This window comes from Myotis daubentonii, chromosome 15, assembly GCF_963259705.1.
Source record: "Myotis daubentonii chromosome 15, mMyoDau2.1, whole genome shotgun sequence".
NCBI lineage: Eukaryota > Metazoa > Chordata > Mammalia > Chiroptera > Vespertilionidae > Myotis > Myotis daubentonii.
In genome coordinates, this window is record NC_081854.1 from 5,994,072 (window position 1) to 6,015,104 (window position 21,033).

At 43.6% G+C, this 21,033-nt stretch overlaps 2 protein-coding genes across 2 annotated transcripts; both read right to left on the minus strand.

The window, feature by feature from the left end:
* Positions 1–2,276: 2,276 nt before the first annotated feature.
* LOC132216104 (zinc finger protein 883-like) lies at positions 2,277–9,070 on the minus strand. The gene is made up of 2 exons (XM_059665194.1): positions 8,668–9,070; positions 2,277–5,314 (listed from the first exon to the last, which is right to left on the minus strand). The coding sequence occupies exon 2, from the start codon at positions 4,573–4,575 to the stop codon at positions 2,806–2,808; it is 1,770 nt and encodes a 589-aa protein (XP_059521177.1). The 5' UTR covers positions 4,576–5,314; positions 8,668–9,070; the 3' UTR covers positions 2,277–2,805.
* An 8,997-nt stretch (positions 9,071–18,067) lies between these two features.
* LOC132216135 (zinc finger protein 239-like) lies at positions 18,068–19,775 on the minus strand. Its single transcript, XM_059665250.1, has one exon. The coding sequence runs from the start codon at positions 19,719–19,721 to the stop codon at positions 18,714–18,716; it is 1,008 nt and encodes a 335-aa protein (XP_059521233.1). The 5' UTR covers positions 19,722–19,775; the 3' UTR covers positions 18,068–18,713.
* Between the last annotated feature and the right edge of the window lie 1,258 nt (positions 19,776–21,033).

Here is a 21,033-nt window from a genome sequence, read left to right on the forward strand (position 1 = left end):
CCCAAGTCGGAGACATTTGCCAGGAAGGAAAGTAATAACAGGCTGAGTAACGCTCGGGACAATAGCAGTTTTGCACCTTTTTTATACATTAGACTCTAAGGGGGTGAAATGAAATTAACTGGTGATAAATTAGGTGGGAGAGCTAAGGAGGGAAATCTCTGGGATTAGATAAAAGAAAAAAAAATACAGAAACTTCTTTCTAAAAGTATATTAATTAGTTAATAGTTAATATTTAACAGAAGTACAATAATAATTGAGGCTCTGTGATCTTTTGTCTTGGCAGACTGTGCTCTCACGAGTCTGTGAAACAGAAATGTCCCTGAAAATCAAATCCAATGGTATGTTATCCCAGATGCAAAAAGACAACAGACAGCCTCAATAAGGTAAAAATTGACCTTACAACACACACACACACACACACACAGAGGCTAGGACATAACTACCCCTGGGACTCACATTTACTTAGAATGTTTTAACTTCAAACTATTCTAGATGGTTACTTTTGGCCTCCGAGTTTGTAAGATTTACCATGCCATGCCAGGCTCCGTGAGCTTGCTAGGTTTACTGTGTGCCATCATTTTTGTCCCTACTGGGGACTTTAGAACTTGTGGGTTCAGGAGAAAATTCAATGAGAGTTTATTAACTCCGGGACTCACTGCTTCAGTCCTAATGCACAGAATGCCCACAGTATTTCTGGTGTCCCTTTATTGGGTCTCCTAGAAGTAGTCACTCTTCAGGCAATAAAGCCTTAGGTTCTAAATGTGGTCGAGGTATTTGTAAGGACAAGAAACAGGTCTGTTTCTTTGCTGTGGCCTTCCACAGTTTATGAGAAGCACCTGCTAATTAAACCCCAAGATTGTTGGTTCCTCTGATTCAAACAGCTCCTCTGGTCAAACTGCTTAACAAGATAAGCTTCTTTCAAGGCTAAATTCTTACATATCCCTCCTTCCTGCTGTTGTCACACCTCAGACATTATTTGCACCAAGGGCTCTCTAATTAATATAAAGTTTCCTTCCCTCCACCTCTTCAAACAAGCCTCTTTTGAACTCTTCATAACTTTTTATCTAGTCATATTTTATAGGCTTGGGAAAATACTGATAAGACACCTCCCTATACATCTGCCAGACTGTCTTCTGGAAAGCAAACAAACTGTAACTTTTAAAGACAGCCCCTCATATCTACTCAACTTCAGGAAAGCCACCGGCCCCTGCATTTGTTCTCTATTAGCTAAAGCCATGGTCGACAAACTGCGGCTCGCAAACCACGTGTGGCTCTTTGTCCCCTTGAGTGTGGCTTTTCCACAAAATACCACGTGCGGGCGTGCACGTACAGTGTGATTGAAACTTCGCGGCCCAAGCACAGAGGTCAGTTTTTTGCATGGCAGAGTCTATTTTGAAGAAGTACTGTTGATATTTGGCTCTGTTGACTAATGAGTTTGCTGCCCACTGAGCTAGAGCCAATGATGAAAAGCAAAACCCAGTCTTTCTTCCTTGCCCTATATTGACAACCAATACTTGGCCCTTTTTTCTCTTGGAAAGTAAAACAAACTTCCTCTTTTCACAGCTTCTTTTAGCTGTAAATTCTTCCACAGCCTGCATCACCTGCCAAACCTTAACAGTGTTCCTTTTTTCTAAGAAGTTAAGTGCGTGAAAATGAGGGAAATGACATCATAGAGGCAAAATATTTCCTTCTCTTCTAAATTAACCAATACAGTCAAAAGAACACCCAACATTAAAGATGTCCTAGGAAAAAGCCTTCATTATTTTGCAAAGAACGAGACCTGAGACTGGCAGTTCTCCCACTGATGACTTAGGAAGTCAATAAATTCATCACTGGCATCTGATGAATGGGAAAGGGTGCCCCTGACAATGGCAGTTTTTCTCAACGTTGTGTTTACTGGTGCCAACAGTAATCATTCCTATGTGGCAGCTCATGACAGGGAAAACAGGAAGAACTAAGGGCTCAGGTATTCCTCATTTTCTTCAACAAATGAGACAACAGACTTAGCTTTCCTGGGCACATGAGGATGGTGACTGATGCTATCTGTAGGGAGCTTACAGGTGATTCAGGTGAAATACCTTCAGCAACAGAAATATGCAGTGACATACACATGGAAACACTTTTCCCTATGTTGGAAAGTGCAATATAGACACATATGGTGCAATATAGACTGAGATTTCACATATTTTCTTACACAACTGTTAAATCCTAACAGAGAAACGACATGTCCCACACATCTAAAAAAATTTTCACATTTGGACTCTTTTGTGCAGAGCGGATATACAAATTTGTCTGAGAGATATCATTAGGGGCGCGCTACAGTGTTTTGGATAGGTTCAAGCCTTGGACTGATGAGAGGGCACAGTCCTCTCATTGCCACGTGCAAGTCCCAACTTGGAGGGCAGAGCCTTCCCAGCACAATTATAGCCAACAGCTATAGCTGTAAACTTGAACCTATAGTCCAAATACTTGGCCTCACGTGCCTGAGTGATAGAGTTCAGGTGCATGTAGTTGAGTAGGATTGAAACCCACGAGAATGTTGTAAACATCTTGATCATGCCCTTTCTTTGCCTCGTGGCATCTGCTATAAAATAAAGACATGGCTTGTAGGCGTTGGCACTGTCTCTCTCCACTCCAGAGGACAGCATCACACCGAGACCCAGCTTTCATTCTACTGTCTGTCTTTTCTTAATCCTTCCATCGCCTCCACTCAGGGTCACTGACCCAAGCTGAGATGGCATGGCACATAAGGCGCCCTGGGACTGAGTATGCCATGGCTGTGCTAGCTCCCCACAATATCTCAAATTAAATGCACTCATAATGGCTTTCTCCAGTATGAAATCTCTGATGATGCTGAAGACTATCGCTACTTGGAAAAGATTTCCCACATTCACTGCATTTATAAGGCTTTTCTCTTGTGTGAACTCTCTGATGCTTGTGAAGGTGGGAATTAGTGATAAAAGATTTCCCACATTCACTGCATTTATAAGGCCTTTCTCCAGTGTGAACTCTCTGATGATTATGAAAGACTGAGTTACTTATAAAAGATTTTCCACATTCATTGCATTTATAAGGTCTTTCTCCAGTGTGTACTCTCTGATGATATTGGAGACCACTGCTACCTTTAAAAGATTTTCCACATTCACGGCATTTATAAGGCCTTTCTCCAGTGTGAACTCTCTGATGACGACAAAGATCACTGCATGAATTAAAAGATTTCCCACATTCACTGCATTTAAAAAGCTTTTCTCCAGTGTGAACGTTCTGATGATACTGGAGACTGATGATACTTGTAAAAGATTTCGCACATTCCCTGCATTTATAAGGCTTTTCTCCAGTGTGAATTCTCTGATGATATCGTAGGGTATCCCTAGAAGTAAAAGATTTTCCACAGTCACTGCATTTAAACGGTTTTTCTCCACTGTGAACTCTCTGATGATATTGGCAACCCTTGGTACTTGCAAAAGTTTTTCCACATTCCCTGCATTGATAAGGCTTTTCTCCTGTGTGAATTTTCTGATGTCTATGAAGGTCAGAGTTAGCTGCAAAGGATTTTCCACATTCAGTGCATTTATAAGGTTTATCTCCAGTGTGAACTCTCTCATGACACTGGAGACCAGAGTAACCTGTAAAAGTTTTTCCAGACTCCCTGCATTGATAAGGCCTTTCGCCAGTGTGAACTCTCTGATGTGTACGAAGGTTGGTGTTACAGGTAAAAGTTTTCCCACATTCACTGCATTCATAAGGCTTTTCTCCTGTGTGAACTCTCTGATGATATTGGAGACCACTGGTACCTGTAAAAGTTTTTCCACATTCATTGCATTGATAAGGTTTTTCTCCTGTGTGAACTCTCTGATGATATTGGAAACCACTGGAATCTGCAAAAGTTTTTCCACATTCACTACATTGATAAGGCTTTACTCCTGTGTGAACTCTCTGATGATAATTAAGGTGAGATTTAGTTATTAAAGATTTTCCACATTCAGAGTACACAAAACTTCCACTTCCAACATGGACACCCTTTTCCTGAATAAACATGTGGGTAGAACTAATGTCTTTCTTACATTCTTTTCTGGCGTAACCATTTTTCCTACTTTGAAATGTCACCCCACGGGTTGAAACAGCATTTGGACTGTCCCTGGTCTGAGTAGCCTTTAGGTAGAGATGTCCTGATTTGGTAAAGTCAACCTGACCAACTTTCCTGCAGGTGAAACGATTCTGGGACACCTTGAAATTGCAGCTGTTTGCAAGTGAGATCCTGTCTGTACCTCTAATGGAAGTCTTCTCTCTCACATGCTGCTGGTGAAATTTTACACTGAAATAAAACTTTTTTGCACATGCCCCACACCTCAACAGTATCTGTAGATATTGTGTTCCCTGAAGCTCCATCACATGGAAAATGTTTCCCAAGACTATTCCACAACTCTCACAGGGGTGCCTCTTCTGGGAAGACAAGGCTACCTTGGGATTCCTTGCTTGTGATACTCTACCACAAACGTTCTGCTCCGTCGGTGCCTCCACATTCTCTGCTCCACAGCAGCAACCTGTATAAAAGTAAATACTGGTGAGGTACATGTTGACTTATGAAAATAGAGTATCTTTACCATGAATGATTAACTGTCATGACTAGGCATGATTGCATAGAAAGATTTTCAAGAGTAAGATAGACAGTGAGGAAATTACTGTTATAAATAACGTGGCCCCAAAAGTGAGTCGATGATGGAAACTTCACCAAGAGAGGGACAGAAGCATAGGAGCAGATACAAAGAAGAGAGGAAGGAAGGCTCTACTGATTGTTCTTGCACAAATGGCTTCCTTTAGGACCTTACATCTGACCACGTGAGTCTGTGTGGAATAATTTCAAGCTGCTCAAAGCAATAAAAATTATTTGTAGTAGATCACAGGATATACAACTTCAATATAATAACACATGTGCTCTCCAAGGTGCTGCAGGCATGGAACAACGTTGGCTTGCAGTAAAGAGAGACCTGTGAAAGAGGCAGAGGTGCAAACTCCAAAGAGGTTAAGGTTATTCGTGGGCTGGGAATCTAAGTAGAAATGATCATAATTAGAACTAAATTGTGGGCAAAGTCTCAACAATCATCACAAACAAGCATAATTCGTGGAGGAATGAACAAGTGTAACAAGACACTGGCTTTCTGCCTATGAATGTAACAAAGGCCTGTCGTGAATCCCTCACCAGTTACACTTCCCCAAAGAAAGACCGCCTGGGGTCCACTGTGTCATTCATAAAGTCGTGTTTCTTCTGTGATGCACAAATCACTCTTCCCCTTCAATCCCATTTGAGGCATTGCTTGGAATAAATGATGCAAAGAAAATGGAGGGTCAACACTGTGGTAGAACAACAGGATAAATGACATCACAGTCAAAAGACCTATGTGAGTGACATCAGCGAGATGGCAGGATCAGAGAGATGAGCTTCTTCCCCCACCCCAGTGTAAGTAGACAGCTTTCCATGAACAAAATCACCATAGAAAAAATGGAATAAGAGTACTATGGGAGAAAACAAGATGGCGGCATAGGTGAACACCGGAGATTGTTGCCTCACACAACCACTTCAAAAATACAAATAAAGACAGAATGGACGTCATCCAGAACCACAGGAAGGCTGGCAGAGTGGAAATTCTACAACTAGAAGGAAAGAGAAAAGCATACCGAGACTCAGAGGAGGTGCGGTGCGGAAGTAAAATACAAAGGTGCGGAGGTGCATGCGAAGAGGGCTGGTGGCTGAGGTCACGACTGTATTTTTCAATCAGGAGGGAATCTCAGGCTCTGAGCTCCAGTTCCAGGCGAGTCTCTGGGGACCCAGACTCATACGGGAGAAGCCGGACAGTCAGGCATCGGTCCGAACTCGAGGGCAGCTTTCTCTCAGAGGCACACACAGTGATTGCCGGGGCCTCTGAGGACAGGACTGAGAACAGCGGTACTGCTCACACCTCCGCCCGCCCTGTTGATCCGCTGGGACTCGGTCCGCCCAAGCGGTGCACTGAGGCGTTTACATAGGAAATGCCCGGCCCTTTGTAATCTGAAAATTACTTAACAAACTGCAGCTGCCCAAAGGCCCGAGGGAAACTTGCATTGCTTTACAGCTGGCTTCTGCTGGATAGCCTCAAGGAGAGGCTAGATTAGCACCTCCTTAGATCCAAGAGCCAGTGTCCTCAGTGGTCAGAGTGGGACCATCCAATTACAACTCCACAGATCCATAAGGGAAACACTCAGATGGCAGACTCAGTGAGCACCAAAGCCCCACTGAAGCAAGTCTTGCCCCAGAAGGGTGTCTTCAGCACAGAAGTTCTCCCACCGTAGACACAGCTGATTCTCACAGCCAACTGGCCTGGAGGTCAAATCCTCTCAGTGTTACCTCCAACAATCAAGGCTTAGCTACAACAAGACTGTGCACAAAGCCCACAAGGGGGTGCACCAAGAGTGTCCACCTCAGGTAATTGGGGAGGCTGAGCCACTGTGCCTTCTAGGACACTTAGCACAGAAAGCCACTCTATCGACACAGCGAAGCATTAAAAATGCCAAGACAAAGAAACAGAACACAAATGACAGAAATGGAGGAAAGCAAACTACTGGATATAGAGTTCAAAACCACACTTTTAAGGTTTTTCAAGAATTTTCTAGAAACCACCGATAAATGTAGTGAGATCCTCAAGAAATCTAGTGAGACCCTCAATGTAGTGATAAAGGACCAACTAGAAATTAAGCATACACTGACTGAAATAAAGAATATTATGCAGACTCCCAACAGCAGACCAGAGGATCGCAAGAATCAAGTCAAAGATTTGAAATACGAAGAAGCAAAAAACACCCAACCAGAAAAGCAAAATGAAAAAAGAATCCAAAAATACGAAGATAGTGTAAGGAGCCTCTGGGACAGCTTCAAGCGTACCAACATCCAAATTATAGGGGTGCCAGAAGAAGAGAGAGAGAGTAAGATATTAAAAACCTATTTGTAGCAATAATGACAGAAAACTTCCCCTACCTGGTGAAAGAAATAGACTTACAAGTCCAGGAAGCCCAGAGAACCCCAAACAAAAGGAATCCAAAGAGGACCACACCAAGACACATCATCATCAAAATTCCAAGAGCAAAAGACAAAGAGAGAATCTTAAAAGCAGGAAGAGAAAGTCGGTTACCTACAAGGGAGTACCCATACGACGCTCAGCTGATTTCTCAACAGAAACTTTGCAGGCCAGAAGGGAGTGGCAAGAAATATTCAAAGTGATGAATACCAAGAACCTACAACCAAGATTACTTTATCCAGCAAAGCTATCATTCAGAATTGAAGGTCAGATAAAGAGCTTCACAGATAAGGAAAAGCTAAAGGAGTTCATCACCACCAAACCAGTATTATATGAAATGCTGAAAGGTATCCTTTAAGAAGAGGATGAAGAAGAAAAAGGTAAAGACACAAATTATGAACAACAAATACACATCTATCAACAAGTGGATCTAAAAATCAAGTGAATAAATAATCTGATGAACAGAAAGAACTAGTGATTATAATAGAATCAGGGACATAGAAAGGGAATGGACTGACTATTCTTGGAGGAGAAAGGGGTTTGGGGGATGTGGGAAGAGACTGGATGAAAATCGTGCACCTATGGTTTAGGGCAGTGGGTGGGGAGTGAGGGCAGAGGGTGGGATGGAAACTGGGAGGATGGGAGTTATGAGGGAAAAAATAGGAACAAATGTAATAATCTGAACAATAAAGATTTAATTAAAAAAAAAAGAATAAGAGTACTATGAAGACTAAAGTATTACAAACACAAATAAAGGAGAACTGTACAGAAAGAATGACTGGAAAGACTGGGTGAACAAATATATTTGAAGAAATCGACAGTCAAAAACAAGGGTAAGACCCTACAGCAGCCACTGTGCTTCTGCTCTCATTGACCCTAGTGGCCTGTTCTGCAACAAAACCTGAAAATTTGTGTGTTTAAAAACCTCAGAATGCCTTGGCCAGTATGGCTCAATTGGTTGGAGCATCGTCCTGAGTACCAAAGGGTAGAAGATTCTATTGGCAGTGAAGGCACATATCAGTATGTGGATTCCATTTTCAGTTAGCTTGTGTAGGGAAGGTAGCCGATTGATGTTTCTCCCTCATTCTGATGTTTCTCTCTCTCCATCTCTCTTCCTCTCTATCTGAAAGCAATAATAAATATATAAATAACAATTTCAAGGTAGGACCCAAAACTGAATGCAAAAAAGTCTAGTGACAAAGTAAATAAAAAGACAACCTATCAAAATCATGTATAAAATTAACAAAATACAATTCTAAGAGGAAATTTTGTAGGCAAATATGCCTACATTATGAAAAAGATCTCAAAAAACCTAACCTTCCATCTCAGGAATCTATAAACAAAACAAGAAAGTAAACTGAAAGACTGCAAAGAAATGACACAAGAAATATTTGAACAAGCATCAATTAAAGGGAGATAAGACAAAATAAACAAAATACCTAACAGATACTTTTCTCAAATACAAAAATTTGTAAACCTTGATCTGGACTAAAGCAAAAAACAAAAACAAGCCTCAATGAAGTGAAGAAAGAAATGAAACATAAGACGTTATACCCGAACTATGAACCCCAAAACATCATGAGAGGTTGATGTTATGAAATGAGAATACCGAACTTACAAGCAACCGATTCCTCTGACGTCCTGAACCAGAAGGTCCTAGGGTGGAGGGGTGGATGAAGACATATATGAGGAGAAACTGGACTGACTGGCATCGAGGCAGGAACTAAGGGGCGGCTTTCTCCCAGACAGAAGTGCTCGCAGAGGTCATTATACCTACATTGGGACATCCCAGATCGCAGGTCTGATTGACAAACATTTCAGTTTGCTTCACCCTGGGGATTCCTTGAGACCTCATTTTATCCCATTTAAAACCCCACCCAAGCTATGTGCAGCACCTTTTCTATATGAATGGCCTGTCTTGTGGGGCTAAATTGTGTAAGGTTGTACGTTTGTTTGTTTATCTCCTCCGGTCGTCCCGCATGGTTCAGGATCTGGAACAGGGCCGCACACAAATGGAAGAGATGAGACAAGTAATAATTTGGAAATATCGGGGGGCCAGGTGGGCAAGTTCAACTCAAGGGGAAAGACTTCCACTGATGCTCAGGCCTCACCAACCTTTTATTGGTTTGGGATACACCCATAGCCCTTAGGGAGGCAATTTCCAGTAACAGGCAGACTAGCCCATCAGCAAGGAATCCTATATAATAAAAGAGAAAAATGGTAATTGGCGTACGACGATACCCTTTTCATTGGCTAATCAGGGCTATATGCAAATTAACTGCCAACTAAGATTGGCAGTTAACTGCCAACAAGATGGCGGCTAATTTGCATATGTAGGCACAATGCAGGGAGGCGAAAGGGAAAGCAGGAAGAATCCCCCTGCCACTGACAGTGATCGGAAACCCAGGGGGGAGCTAAGAGCTGGGGGGCAGGGCAAAGGCGGCCCCAGGTGCCTTTTCTGCCCTGGCCAGTGATAGCAGAAAGTAGGGGTGGAGCCAGCGATGGGAGCTGGACACGGTCGAAGCTGGCAGTCCCGGGAGCTAGGGGTCCCTTGCCTGGGCCTAAAGCGAAGCCCACGATCGCAGGGCCGCTGCAGCTGCGGGTCCCCCCTGCCCGGGCTGGACGCCTAGGCCAGAGGCGTTAGGCCTGGTCAGGGGCGGAGCCTGCAACTGCGGGGAGCTGGGGGTCCCCTGCCCAGGCCTGACACCTCTGCTGGAGGCCTCAGGCCTGGTCAAGGGGCTGATCCGGTGATTGTTGATCGGAGGGTGATGAGGGTCAACTCCTCTGGCCGAGGCATCAGGCCTGGGCGGGGGGCTGAGCCGGGGATTGGGGGGATATGATGGTCCCCTTGCCCAGGCCTGAAGCCTGGGTCAGAGGCATCAGGCTTGGGTGGGGGGTGGAGCAAGTGATCAGAGGGAGATGGGGGTCCCCTGTCCAAGCCTGACACCTCTGGCGGAGGCGTCAGGCCTGGGCAAGGGGCCGATCAGGCGATCGAAGGGTGATGGGGGTCTACGCCTCTGGCCGAGGCATCAGGCCTAGGCAAGGGGCAGAGCCAGCAATCAGAGGGGTCTGGGGGTCCCCTGCCCAGGCCTGACGCCTGAGCCAGAGGCATCAGGCCTGGGCTGGGGGCAGAACCAGTGATGGGGGGAAATGAGGGTCCCCTGCCTAGGCCTGATGCCTCTGTCTGAGGCGTCAGGCCTGGGCAAGGGGCTGATCCTGCGATTGGAGGGTGATGGGGGTCAATGCCTGAGGGCTCCCAGTATGTGAGAGGGGATAGACTGGGCTGAGGGACACTCCCCCCCCCCCACACACACACACCCAGTGCACGAATTTCGTGCACCGGGCCCCTAGTTACATAATAATAAATGGGGAAGTTGTTTCAGCTACCATTGTCTGGACTAACAGTGGGTGTACAGCCCTGACCTTTGCCAGGGCTTCAAGGGTCACCAGCCTTCCTGGTTCCTTGTCCACACCACTCTGCTAGTGAAGACAACAGGTGGCTTCCCACACTAAATCCTGTCAAAAAAGTTGCAGTTAGGTCTGGGAGCCTGAAACGTATCAATAAAAGGCCCAAGATACGGCAGCAGCACTAGCCTCCCTTTATTCAAGGTTGGGCCTCGTCAGGGCATTTCCAAACCCGATACAAAGTGGAGAATCTACAAATCTCTCTGTATATCCAGATGGGTGTCCCCAAGCGTTGGCTGACTTTACACCTCCCTGGAGACCCAAGAGCCAGTGTACCCAGTGGTCAGTCTCATACCATAGCAGCTTACAACTCTTCACATCCATAAGCCACACACTCAAGGGGCAGATTCACTGAGCACCAAAGCCCAACTGAAGCAAATCCCATAACATAGGGGTGTCTTCTGCACCACAGCTGGCCCACTGTAGTAGAAGTGAGCCCTATTGACGCTAAAATCCTCAACATTATTCTGGCAAATCAGATCCAGCATTTCATTAGAAAGATCATACACCATGAGCAAGTGGGATTTAATTTGTGGATGAAAGGATGGTACTGTATCTGCAAACCAATAAATATGATACATATATAAACAAAATGAGACACAAAAATCACAATCATATCAATTTATGCAGAAAAAGCATTTGACAAAAACCAACACCCTTTCTTGAGAAAAACTCTCAGCAAAGTGAGAGTACAGGGATCATACCTCAACATAAGAAAAGCCTTATGTGACAAACCTACAGCCAATACCACACTCAATGGGCAAAAATTAAAACCACTTTCCCTAAGAACAGGAACAAGAGAAGGATGCCCACTTGCACCACTCCTGTTTGATCTAAGACTGGAAGTGCTAGCCATAGAGATCAGACAAGAAGAAGTAAAACTGTCATTATTAGCAGATGATATAATATTGTACACGGAAAACACTAAAGTCTCCATGAAAAACTACCAAATATAATAAACGCATTCAGCAATGTAGCAGGATACAAAATTAACACCCGCAAATCTATGGCTTTTTTAAAAAAATGTATTTTATTGATTTTTTACAGAGAGGAAGGAAGAGGGATAGAGAGAGAGTCAGAAACATCGATGAGAGAGAAACATTGATCAGCTGCCTCCTGCACACTCCCCACTGGGGATGTGCCTGCAACCAAGGTACATGCCCTTGACCGAAATCGAACCTGGGACCCTTGAGTCCGCAGGCTGACGCTCTATCCACTGAGTCAAACCGGTTAGGGCAAATCTATGGCTTTTTTATGCACCAATAATCAACTCACAGAAACAGAAACAAAAAAAAACAATCCTATCTACCACTGCAATAAAATTATTAGGATAACTAGGAATAGACTTAGGTAAGGAAGTCAAAGACCTGTACTGAGAAAACTACAAGAAGTTGAAAAAAAGAGATATGAGAAGATATAAACAAATCAAAGAATATACCGTGCTCGCGGACTGGTAGAATCCACATCATTAAAATGTCCATATTACCCAAAAAAATCTATAGACTCAACGCAATACCCATTAAGAAGCCAAGGGCATATTTCACAGACCTACAATAAACTCTTCAAAAATTCATATGTAATTTAAACAAAAAAACCCCGAATAGGCACAGCAATCTTGAGAAAGAACAAAGTTGGAGGAATCACAAGATCAGATACCAAGCAATAGCACAAAAATGCCTGGTCCTGGCACAACAACAGACACATAGAAGAATGCCACAGAACTGAGAACACAGAAATCAACCCAAACCCTTATGCTCAATATTTGACAAAGGAGGGAAGTAGAATACCATGGAGTTAAGACAGTCTCTTCAATAAATGGTGTTGGGAAAATTGGACAGATACATGCATAAAAAGGAACTAGACCACCAACTTATACGATACACAAAAATAGACTAAAAATGGGAAAAGGACTTAAACGTAAGAGGGGAAACAAAAACATTTTAGAAGGACCCACAGGCAGCAAAATATCTCACATATGTCCCAGCATTATCTTCACAAATACAGCTCTGAGGGCAATGGAAAGTAAGAAAAATAAACAAATGGCACTACATCAAAATAAAAAGCTTCTGCAAAGCAAATGAAACCATCAACAAAAACAAGAAAGCCCAGGAGCACATATCTGCCAATGTTATCTCTGGTAAGGATTTAATCTCCAAAATTTACAGGGAACTCATACATCTTCACAAAAAGAAGATAAACGATCCAATCAAAAAAATAAGCAATTGCCGAAACCGGTTTGGCTCAGTGGATGGAGCGTCGGCCTGCGGACTGAGGGGTCCCGGGTTCGATTCCGGTCAAGGGCATGTACCTGGGTTGCAGGCACATCCCCAGTGGGAGATGTGCAGGAGGCAGCTGATCGATGTTTCTCTCTCATCGATGTTTCTAACTCTCTATCTCTCTCCCTTCCTCTCTGTGAAAAATCAATAAAATATATTTAAAAAAAAAATAAGCAATTGACTAAAATAGACACTTTTCGAAAGTGGACATATAGCCGAAACCGGTTTGGCTCAGTGGATAGAGCGTCGGCCTGCGGACTGAGGGGTCCCAGGTTCGATTCCGGTCAGGGGCATGTACCTGGGTTGCGGGCATATCCCCAGTAGGAGATGTGCAGGAAGCAGCTGATCGATGATTCTCTTTCATCGATGTTTCTAGCTCTCTATCTCTCTCCCTTCCTCTCTGTAAAAAATCAATAAAATATATTTAAAAAAAAAAAAAAAAAGAATGTGGACATATAGTGGGCAGGGCAGAGAGACAGATGAAAACTTGCCTAATGTCACAAATTATCTGAGAGACGCAAATCAAAACGACAATGAGATATCATCTCACACCTGTCAGGATGGCTATCATCAACTAATGGACAAACGACAAGTCCTGGTGAGGAAGTGGACATAAGGAACCCTTGTGCACAATCGATGGTAATGCAGAATGGTGCTGACACTTTGCAAAATAGTGCAGTTTCCACAAAAAATTATAAATGGAATTCCCATTTGACCCAGTAATAGCACTTCTAGCAACATATCCCAATAAATCAGAAACAAAAATCGTAAAGGACATATGCACCCCTATGTTCACAGCAGCACAATTTACCATACCTAAGATTTGGAAATAGCCTAAGTGCCCATCGGTAGATGAGTGGATTGAAAAACTGTGGTACATCAACAGGATGAAATACTACGCTGCTGTAAAAAGAAGGAACTCTTATCATTTGAAACAGCATGGATGCACCTGGAGAGCATTATTCTAAGCAAAATAAGCCAGTCGGAGAAAGATAAATATCACATCATCTCACTCATTTGTAGTCAATGGGGGAAAGAAGACACATATGTAATACTGTATGTAATACTTTAAACATTAAAGAATTTTTAAAAAGAAATATAGTGAAGATATTCATAGTACACAATGCATTCTACAGATTAATGCATTCTGAGGATAATTATTGTGGTGTTTACGAAAAATGAAAAGAGAATCTTGAAATGTATGGAACTAAAAACTTGAATTGCAAAAACAAACTTGAGCAAGAACAAAGCTGGTGGTATCATACTTTCTGACTTGAAATTATTACAACGAGAAAGCAAGCAAAATGTGTTGCTGCAGAAACACAGACACATATATCAATAGAACAGAACAGAAAACACAGAAATAAACCAAGCCACATCCTTTCAAGTAATCTTTGTCAAAGCTGCAAGACACAGAGGAAGGGAAAGATAGTTTCTTCAATGAATGATGCTGCTAAAAATCAACAGTCACATGTAAAACAACAATAATGGACACCAGTGATAAAATTTAACTCACCCTGCATGACAGAATTAAATATCAGCGATAAAACTTAAAAGTGCTCAGGACAACTTAGACAAAAAGTTTTGGAGATTTGTTCTGGACAGGAGTTTCTGAATGTACAACAACTGTCAGACAAAATAGAAAAAACAAACAGTCCATATTAAGAAGAAGAAAAAAAGCTTCTTCACAGCACAACAGCAATAAACAAAATGAAATGCAAGGAAATCGAGAGAATGTAAGGAAATACTTCCAAATCATATGAGGAAATCGCTTGGAGGGATTGTGGATTTTGTTCTGATCAGCACAATAATGAGTATATTGCAAATATAGACAGAAATTCACACAAATAGGCGGAGTTCCCAGGGAATAATAAAGGTATGTGAACACTATCTATACTGTAGGCTAATAATGCCACGATTGTGTCTCAAAAGCAAACTTGTTACTAAGCACTAGTAACAAGCATCTGAGCTTGCTGGAAAAATGGTTGCACTACACTGCTGAATGCACTGTTTTCAAAATTATGGACTTTGAAGAAAAGCGGGCCTGGGAGAGCAGTATCTGATAAGCACAATTAAGCACATGCAAATACATGTGTTCTGCATGTAATAAACAATCTATATATATAAAAGCCTAAACGACCAACCAACCCTTAGACTGGTAGGATTGTCGCAAACTGACCAACAGGGGGCAGATGCTCAAAGCACAGGCATAGAAACATGGAACAGACTGAGGAATGTCGGAGGGAAGTGGGGAGAGGGGAGAGCAGGAAGAGATTAACAAAACACCTTATATGCATAGTAGAAGCCAAGTGCACAAATTCGTGCACTGGTAAGGTCCCTGGGCCTGGCGTGTGGGAATTGGGCCAAAATCGACAGTCCAACATCCCCCAATGGGTCCCAGATTGCGAGAGGGTGCAGGACAGGCCAAGGACACCATCAGTGCACAAATCTGTGCATCAGGCCTCCAGTTAATATATAAAATATACAAGGTAATCAAAAGAATCTTTAACCAAAAAATAGTTAATAAATAGAATAAGAATGTACAGACAATTCTTAAATAAATATATATACATGACCAACAGGAATATAGAAAATGCTTTCCCCACTTATCCAGGTGGAATCCCTTAGGCTTCCTGCAACACTACCAACCTCAAATCCTTTCCTGTGCATTTAGTATAGTAGGGAGTATTGAAAATTCAGGAACAGAAGGGAGCAGCAGAAAAGACCAACCCTCCCCAGGACAGCAACTAGCCAGGAAACTGGAAAATCAAACAGTACCACAGTCTACATGGGAGGACAGAGCACACCCTGGGGGATGGGGCCTGGGAAATGGCAAAGCCGAGCCCAGGTTACTGGAGAGAGGAGAGTGAGGGTCTTACCCAGAGAGGATAGAAGTTCAAAGTTCTTCAGCATCACATTCAGGTACAGCTGTCTCTGACTCTCATCAAGGAGGCTCCATTCCTCCCTGGAGAAGTACAGGGCAATGTCCTCAAAGGTCACGCCAACCTGTCAGAATGGAGACAATTGAAACCAGAACTGTCTCTCTGAGAACCAGTAATTCCACTCCTTACACTTCTTCCCCACCCTCAACTTTCTCCAGGTTCCCTGGTTACTGTGGACACCAGGCCCTAATGCCAGTGCAGGCTGCTCTCTCATCACAGTCCCATTACTCACTGTGATGCCATTAGATCTCGCTGGACTCACCCATGAACTTGGCATATGGCGCATAGAGAGCTTGTAGTCCAGCCGGATCCAGGACCACCCCAGGCCCCTGATGGACCCACAGCCGGGAAAGCCCCGAATGAGGCTGTGCCGTCCTCCCTGCAGCCTCTGCTCTTTCCGTCAATACTCACAGCCACATCCTCAGGGACCTTCAGATGCAAGTCACCCCCGTCCTCTCTGCCCTGCACTTGCTGTGTCCTCAGAAGCCACAACACTCCTCTCTCCCCTCCGCCTTCCTCACGGTCCTCCACGCGGGACTGAGCTGCAGGACGGGACAGGCGCCCTCCCCAGGCTGTGGTGTCTGTGTGAGGAGGCGGTGAGGGCCTGGGGGACTCGACTCACCTCAGCCCGTCTCCTCAGCGGGGGCGCCGCCATTGCCCTCTGTGGGCTGAGCGGGGCGCAAGCGGCGGGAGTGGAAGCCGCTGCAGGAACGGCGGTCCCGGCCCTGGCGTGGGTCCAGGTGGCGACTCCGAGCTTCAATCCCACATGGGAGCTGTGAGCACCACTGGAGGCTCCACCATGAGCTGTGAGGCGGGGAGCATCACGCTCCAGCCTTCCCCACAGGAGTTTTTACCAGGAAAACCTCACCGCCTGAGACAAAAACCTGAGAAGACAAAAAATCCCGCTACAGGGACTCCCAGTCCCGCCCTACAGAAGCGGCCAAAGGGAAATGGCTTTTCTGAGCCTTCATTGGCTCAGCCTGGTGGCATTCCTTGCATGGACTTCTGGGTAATGTAGTTTCTCCGCTGAAATGCCCGGATCCCGTATCTTTTCACTTGCATCCAGGACTAGATTTAGGGGCAAAACGCCCAAGAACACACCAATAATATTAAGTATCCTCGAGCGCCTTCAGGGGAAGTGATTTCCGGAGCAAGTCTGTTTCTGGTGCACATGACTGGCTTCCTTTAGGGGCTGGTTTTGCCTATCTTCTTCAGGACCTGCTCATTCTGAATGGCAGGCATTGTTTCTTCATTCAGGACATTTGGCATGTGTCTCCTTCTGGACCACTGTAATTTGCAGAGGTTGCTCAAGTCCCTAACTCTCTGTTACCTGCCCCCATTGAATGCACTGTACAAAGTGAATGTCACAAAACAGACTCTCATACTTTAAAGGCATCTGCTTCTGATGCCATCCAAAGTGCAGCTCTGCCTGGGCTGCACTGGGGATAAGATGGCCAAGAGACAGGTGAAAAAATGCTCTAAGTGACTGACTATCAGAAAGATGCAAATTCAAACAACAATTAGGCATCACCTCACAACTTTCAAAATGGTGACCATCAACAAGTCAACAAGTGGCAAGTGCTGGCGAGGATATAGAAAAAAGGGAACCCTAGTACACAGCTTGTAGGAATGAAAACTGGTGCTGCCATTACAGAAATCAGTATGGAGTTTTTGCAAAACAGTTAACATGGAACTGCCATTGGATCCAGTGGTTCCACTTCTAGGATTATATCCCAAGATACCGGAAACAATCTGATGGAAGATATGCACCCCTCCATTCATAGCAGCACACTTTGCAATAGTTAAGATTTTGAAACAGACCAAGTACCCATCAGTAGATGAGTGGATACAAAGCTGTGTACATTTATACCATGGAATACGAAGCAGCAGTAAAAAGGAGGAATCTCTTATCCTTTCACACAGTATGGAAGGACCTGGAGAGCACCATGCTAAGTGAAATATGTCAGTCAGAGAAAGACAGTATCACTTGATCTCACTCATATATAGAATCTAATACAAAAAAAACAAACCCTGATGAATGTAGTGAATTCAGAGACATGGAAGCATGGAATGGAGTGTGGAATCTCATAAGGGAAAGCGGGGATGGTAAAAAAAAGAAAAATGAAGACTAGAGAGTCTACATTGTTTCCTGCAAAATTATGGGCAGCAATGTAAATTTGGCAAAAACTGCTGAGCTAATTTCTGCACCATAGTCTTTCCCCAAGGGAAAAAATGTTTGAAACCCCATAAAAGCTTTCACCTCATCATGCTTGGAGAGCCCAGAACTTCTAATAAACTACCCACACAGTACATAGAACACCCAGCATTAAAGAAGTCCTAGTAAAAAGCCTTCATTATTTTACAGAGAAAGACACCTGAGACCGGCATTTCTCCCCTTGATGACTTAGGCACTCAATAAATAAACTCAACATTAGCATGTAGGAAAGTGTGTCCATCAAAATGGCAGATCTTCTACATAATGTTTACTGGCGTCAACAGTAATCAGTCCTATGTGGCGACTCATGGCAGGAATACGAGAACTAAGGGATGAGGTATTCCTATTTTCTTCAACAAATTAGACAACACAGTTAGCTTCCCTGGGCTCATTAAGATGGTGATTGATGCCATCTGTCGGGACCTTATCGGACGCTATAATATAGGGGGAAATAGCTTCAGCAACAGAAATATGCAGTGACATAGATCGGGCAGGATATCTCTGTATGTTAGAAAGTGCAACATAGATACGTATACTTCCAACATAAAAAGAAATACAACATCAGAAACAGTTGTGGGGACATTACATAATGTAGATGCTAAAATGTATGAGATATAATTCAGACTAAAAGGACTTTACTTATTTTCTTATACAATTGTTAAGTCCTAAGTAACAAACTACATTTCCTACACATCTAAAAACCTTATCATATCCAGATTCATTTCTGTAAAGCTAATTTACAAATTAGACTGAGAGATATCTCACATTAATTGCACTCATAATGGCTTTCTCCAGTGTGAGCTCTGTGATATTGAAGACCTTTCCTACTTTTAAAAGATTTCCCACATTCACTGCATTTATAAGGCTGTTCTCCAGTGTGAACTCTCTGATGAGTACGAAGCTGAGTATTACCTGTAAAAGATTTCCCACATTCACTGCATTGAAAAGGCTTTTCTCCTGTGTGAACTCTCTGATGATATTGGAGACCAGCGCGACCGGTAAAGGACTTTCCACATTCACGGCATTTATAAGGCTTTTCTCCTCTGTGAACTCTCTGATGATATTGGAGAGCAGGGCTACGGGTAAAAGACTTTCCACATTCACTGCATTTATAAGGCTTTTCTCCTGTGTGAACTCTCTGATGACGACGAAGATCACTGTTCCAGGAAAAAGATTTCCCACATTCACTGCATTCAAAAGGCTTTTCTCCTGTGTGAATTCTCTGATGATATTGGAGACCAGTGCTACGGGTAAAAGACTTTCCACATTCACTGCATTCAAAAGGCTTTTCTCCTGTGTGAACTCTCTGATGAATACGAAGGTGACCTTTACTGGCAAAAGATATCCTACATTCACTGCATTGATAAGGCTTTTCTCCTATGTGAACTCTCTGATGATATTGGAGACCAGTGCTCCTTGGACTGTCCCTGGTCTGAGGAACATTTAGGTGGAGATGTCCTGATTCGGTAAGGACACCCTGCCCAACCTCCCCGCAAGTGAAACGTTGCTGGAACACATTGAAATTGCAGCTGTTTGCAAGTGAGATCCTGTCCACACCTCTAATGAAAGTCTTCTCTCTCACATGCTGCTGGTGAAATTTTACACTGAAGTCAAACCGTCTTGCACATGCCCCACACCTCAACAGTATCTGTCCGTGTTGTGTTCCCTGCAACTCTATCACATGGAAAATATTTCCCAAGACTATTCCACAACTCTCACAGGGGTGGCTCTTCTGGGAAGACAAGGCTATCTTGGGATTCCTTGCTTGTGACATTCGCACATAAACCTTCTGTTCCGTCGGTACCTCCACATTCTCTGCTCCACAGCAGCAACCTGCATAAAAGGAAAGGCTGGTGAGGTATATGTTGATCTTATGAAAACAAAATATCGTCACCACGATTATTTATCTGTCATGACTAGGCATGATTCCATAGAAAGATTTTCAAGATGAGTGAGTTAGACACTGAGGAAACTGCTGTTGTAAATAATGTGGCCCCAAAAGTTAGTCGATGATGGAAATCTCATCAAGAAAAAACAGAAGCACAGGAGTACATGCAAAGAAGAGAGGATGCCTCTACTCATTGTTCTTGCACAAACAGCTTCCTCTAGGACAGTGGTTCTCAACCTTGGCTGCACGTTAGAATGGCCTGAGAATCGTTTTAAAATCCCTAATACTGGGCCTCATCCTCTGGATATTCTATTTCTTTGATACTAATGTTGTGGCCCCACCCCATAACAAAGAATCAGAATTTCCGGAGGATGAGGCCCAGAAATCAGGCTTTTAAAAAGATTCCCAGGTGATTCTAATGTGCAGCCAAGGTTGAGAACCACTGCTCTGGGCCCTTACGTTCTGACCATGTGAGTCTTGTGGAATAATTTAAAGCTGCTCAAAGCCATAAAAATTCATTGTATTAGATCACAGGATATAGAATTTCAAGATAATAACACGTGTCCTCTCCAAGGTGCGGCAGGCATCGACCAATGTTGGCTTGCAGTAAAGAGAGACCTGTGACAGTGGCAGAGATGCAAAGTCCAAGGAGGTTAAGGTTATCCATGAGCTGGGAATCTAAGTAGAAATGATCAAAATTAGAACTGAATAGTTGGTAAAGTATCAACAATAAGCAGAAAGAAGCATAATCGGGTGAGGACTGGGCAACTGTAACAAAACACTGGGTTTCTAGGTATGAATGTAACAAAGGCCTGTCGTGAATTCCTCCCCAATGACCCTTCCCCAAAGAATGACTGCCGAGGGTTCCACTGTGTCATTCATAAAGTCATCTTTCTTCTGTGATGCACAAATGATTCTTCCCCTTCAATCCCATTTGAGCCATTGCATGGGATAAATGATGCAAATCGTCAAAAAAAGAGAAAAGTTGGATGGTCAACACTGTGGTCAACAAAGGACAAATGAGGTCACAGTCTAAAGACCTATGTGAGTGACATCACTAAGTGGCAGGATCAGAGAGATGAGCTTCTTCCCCCTTCCCAGTGCAAGTGGACAGCTTTCCATGAACAAAAACCCATAGCAAATGGGAATAAGAGTACCATGAAGACAAACAGTATTACAGACACAAATAGAGGAGAAC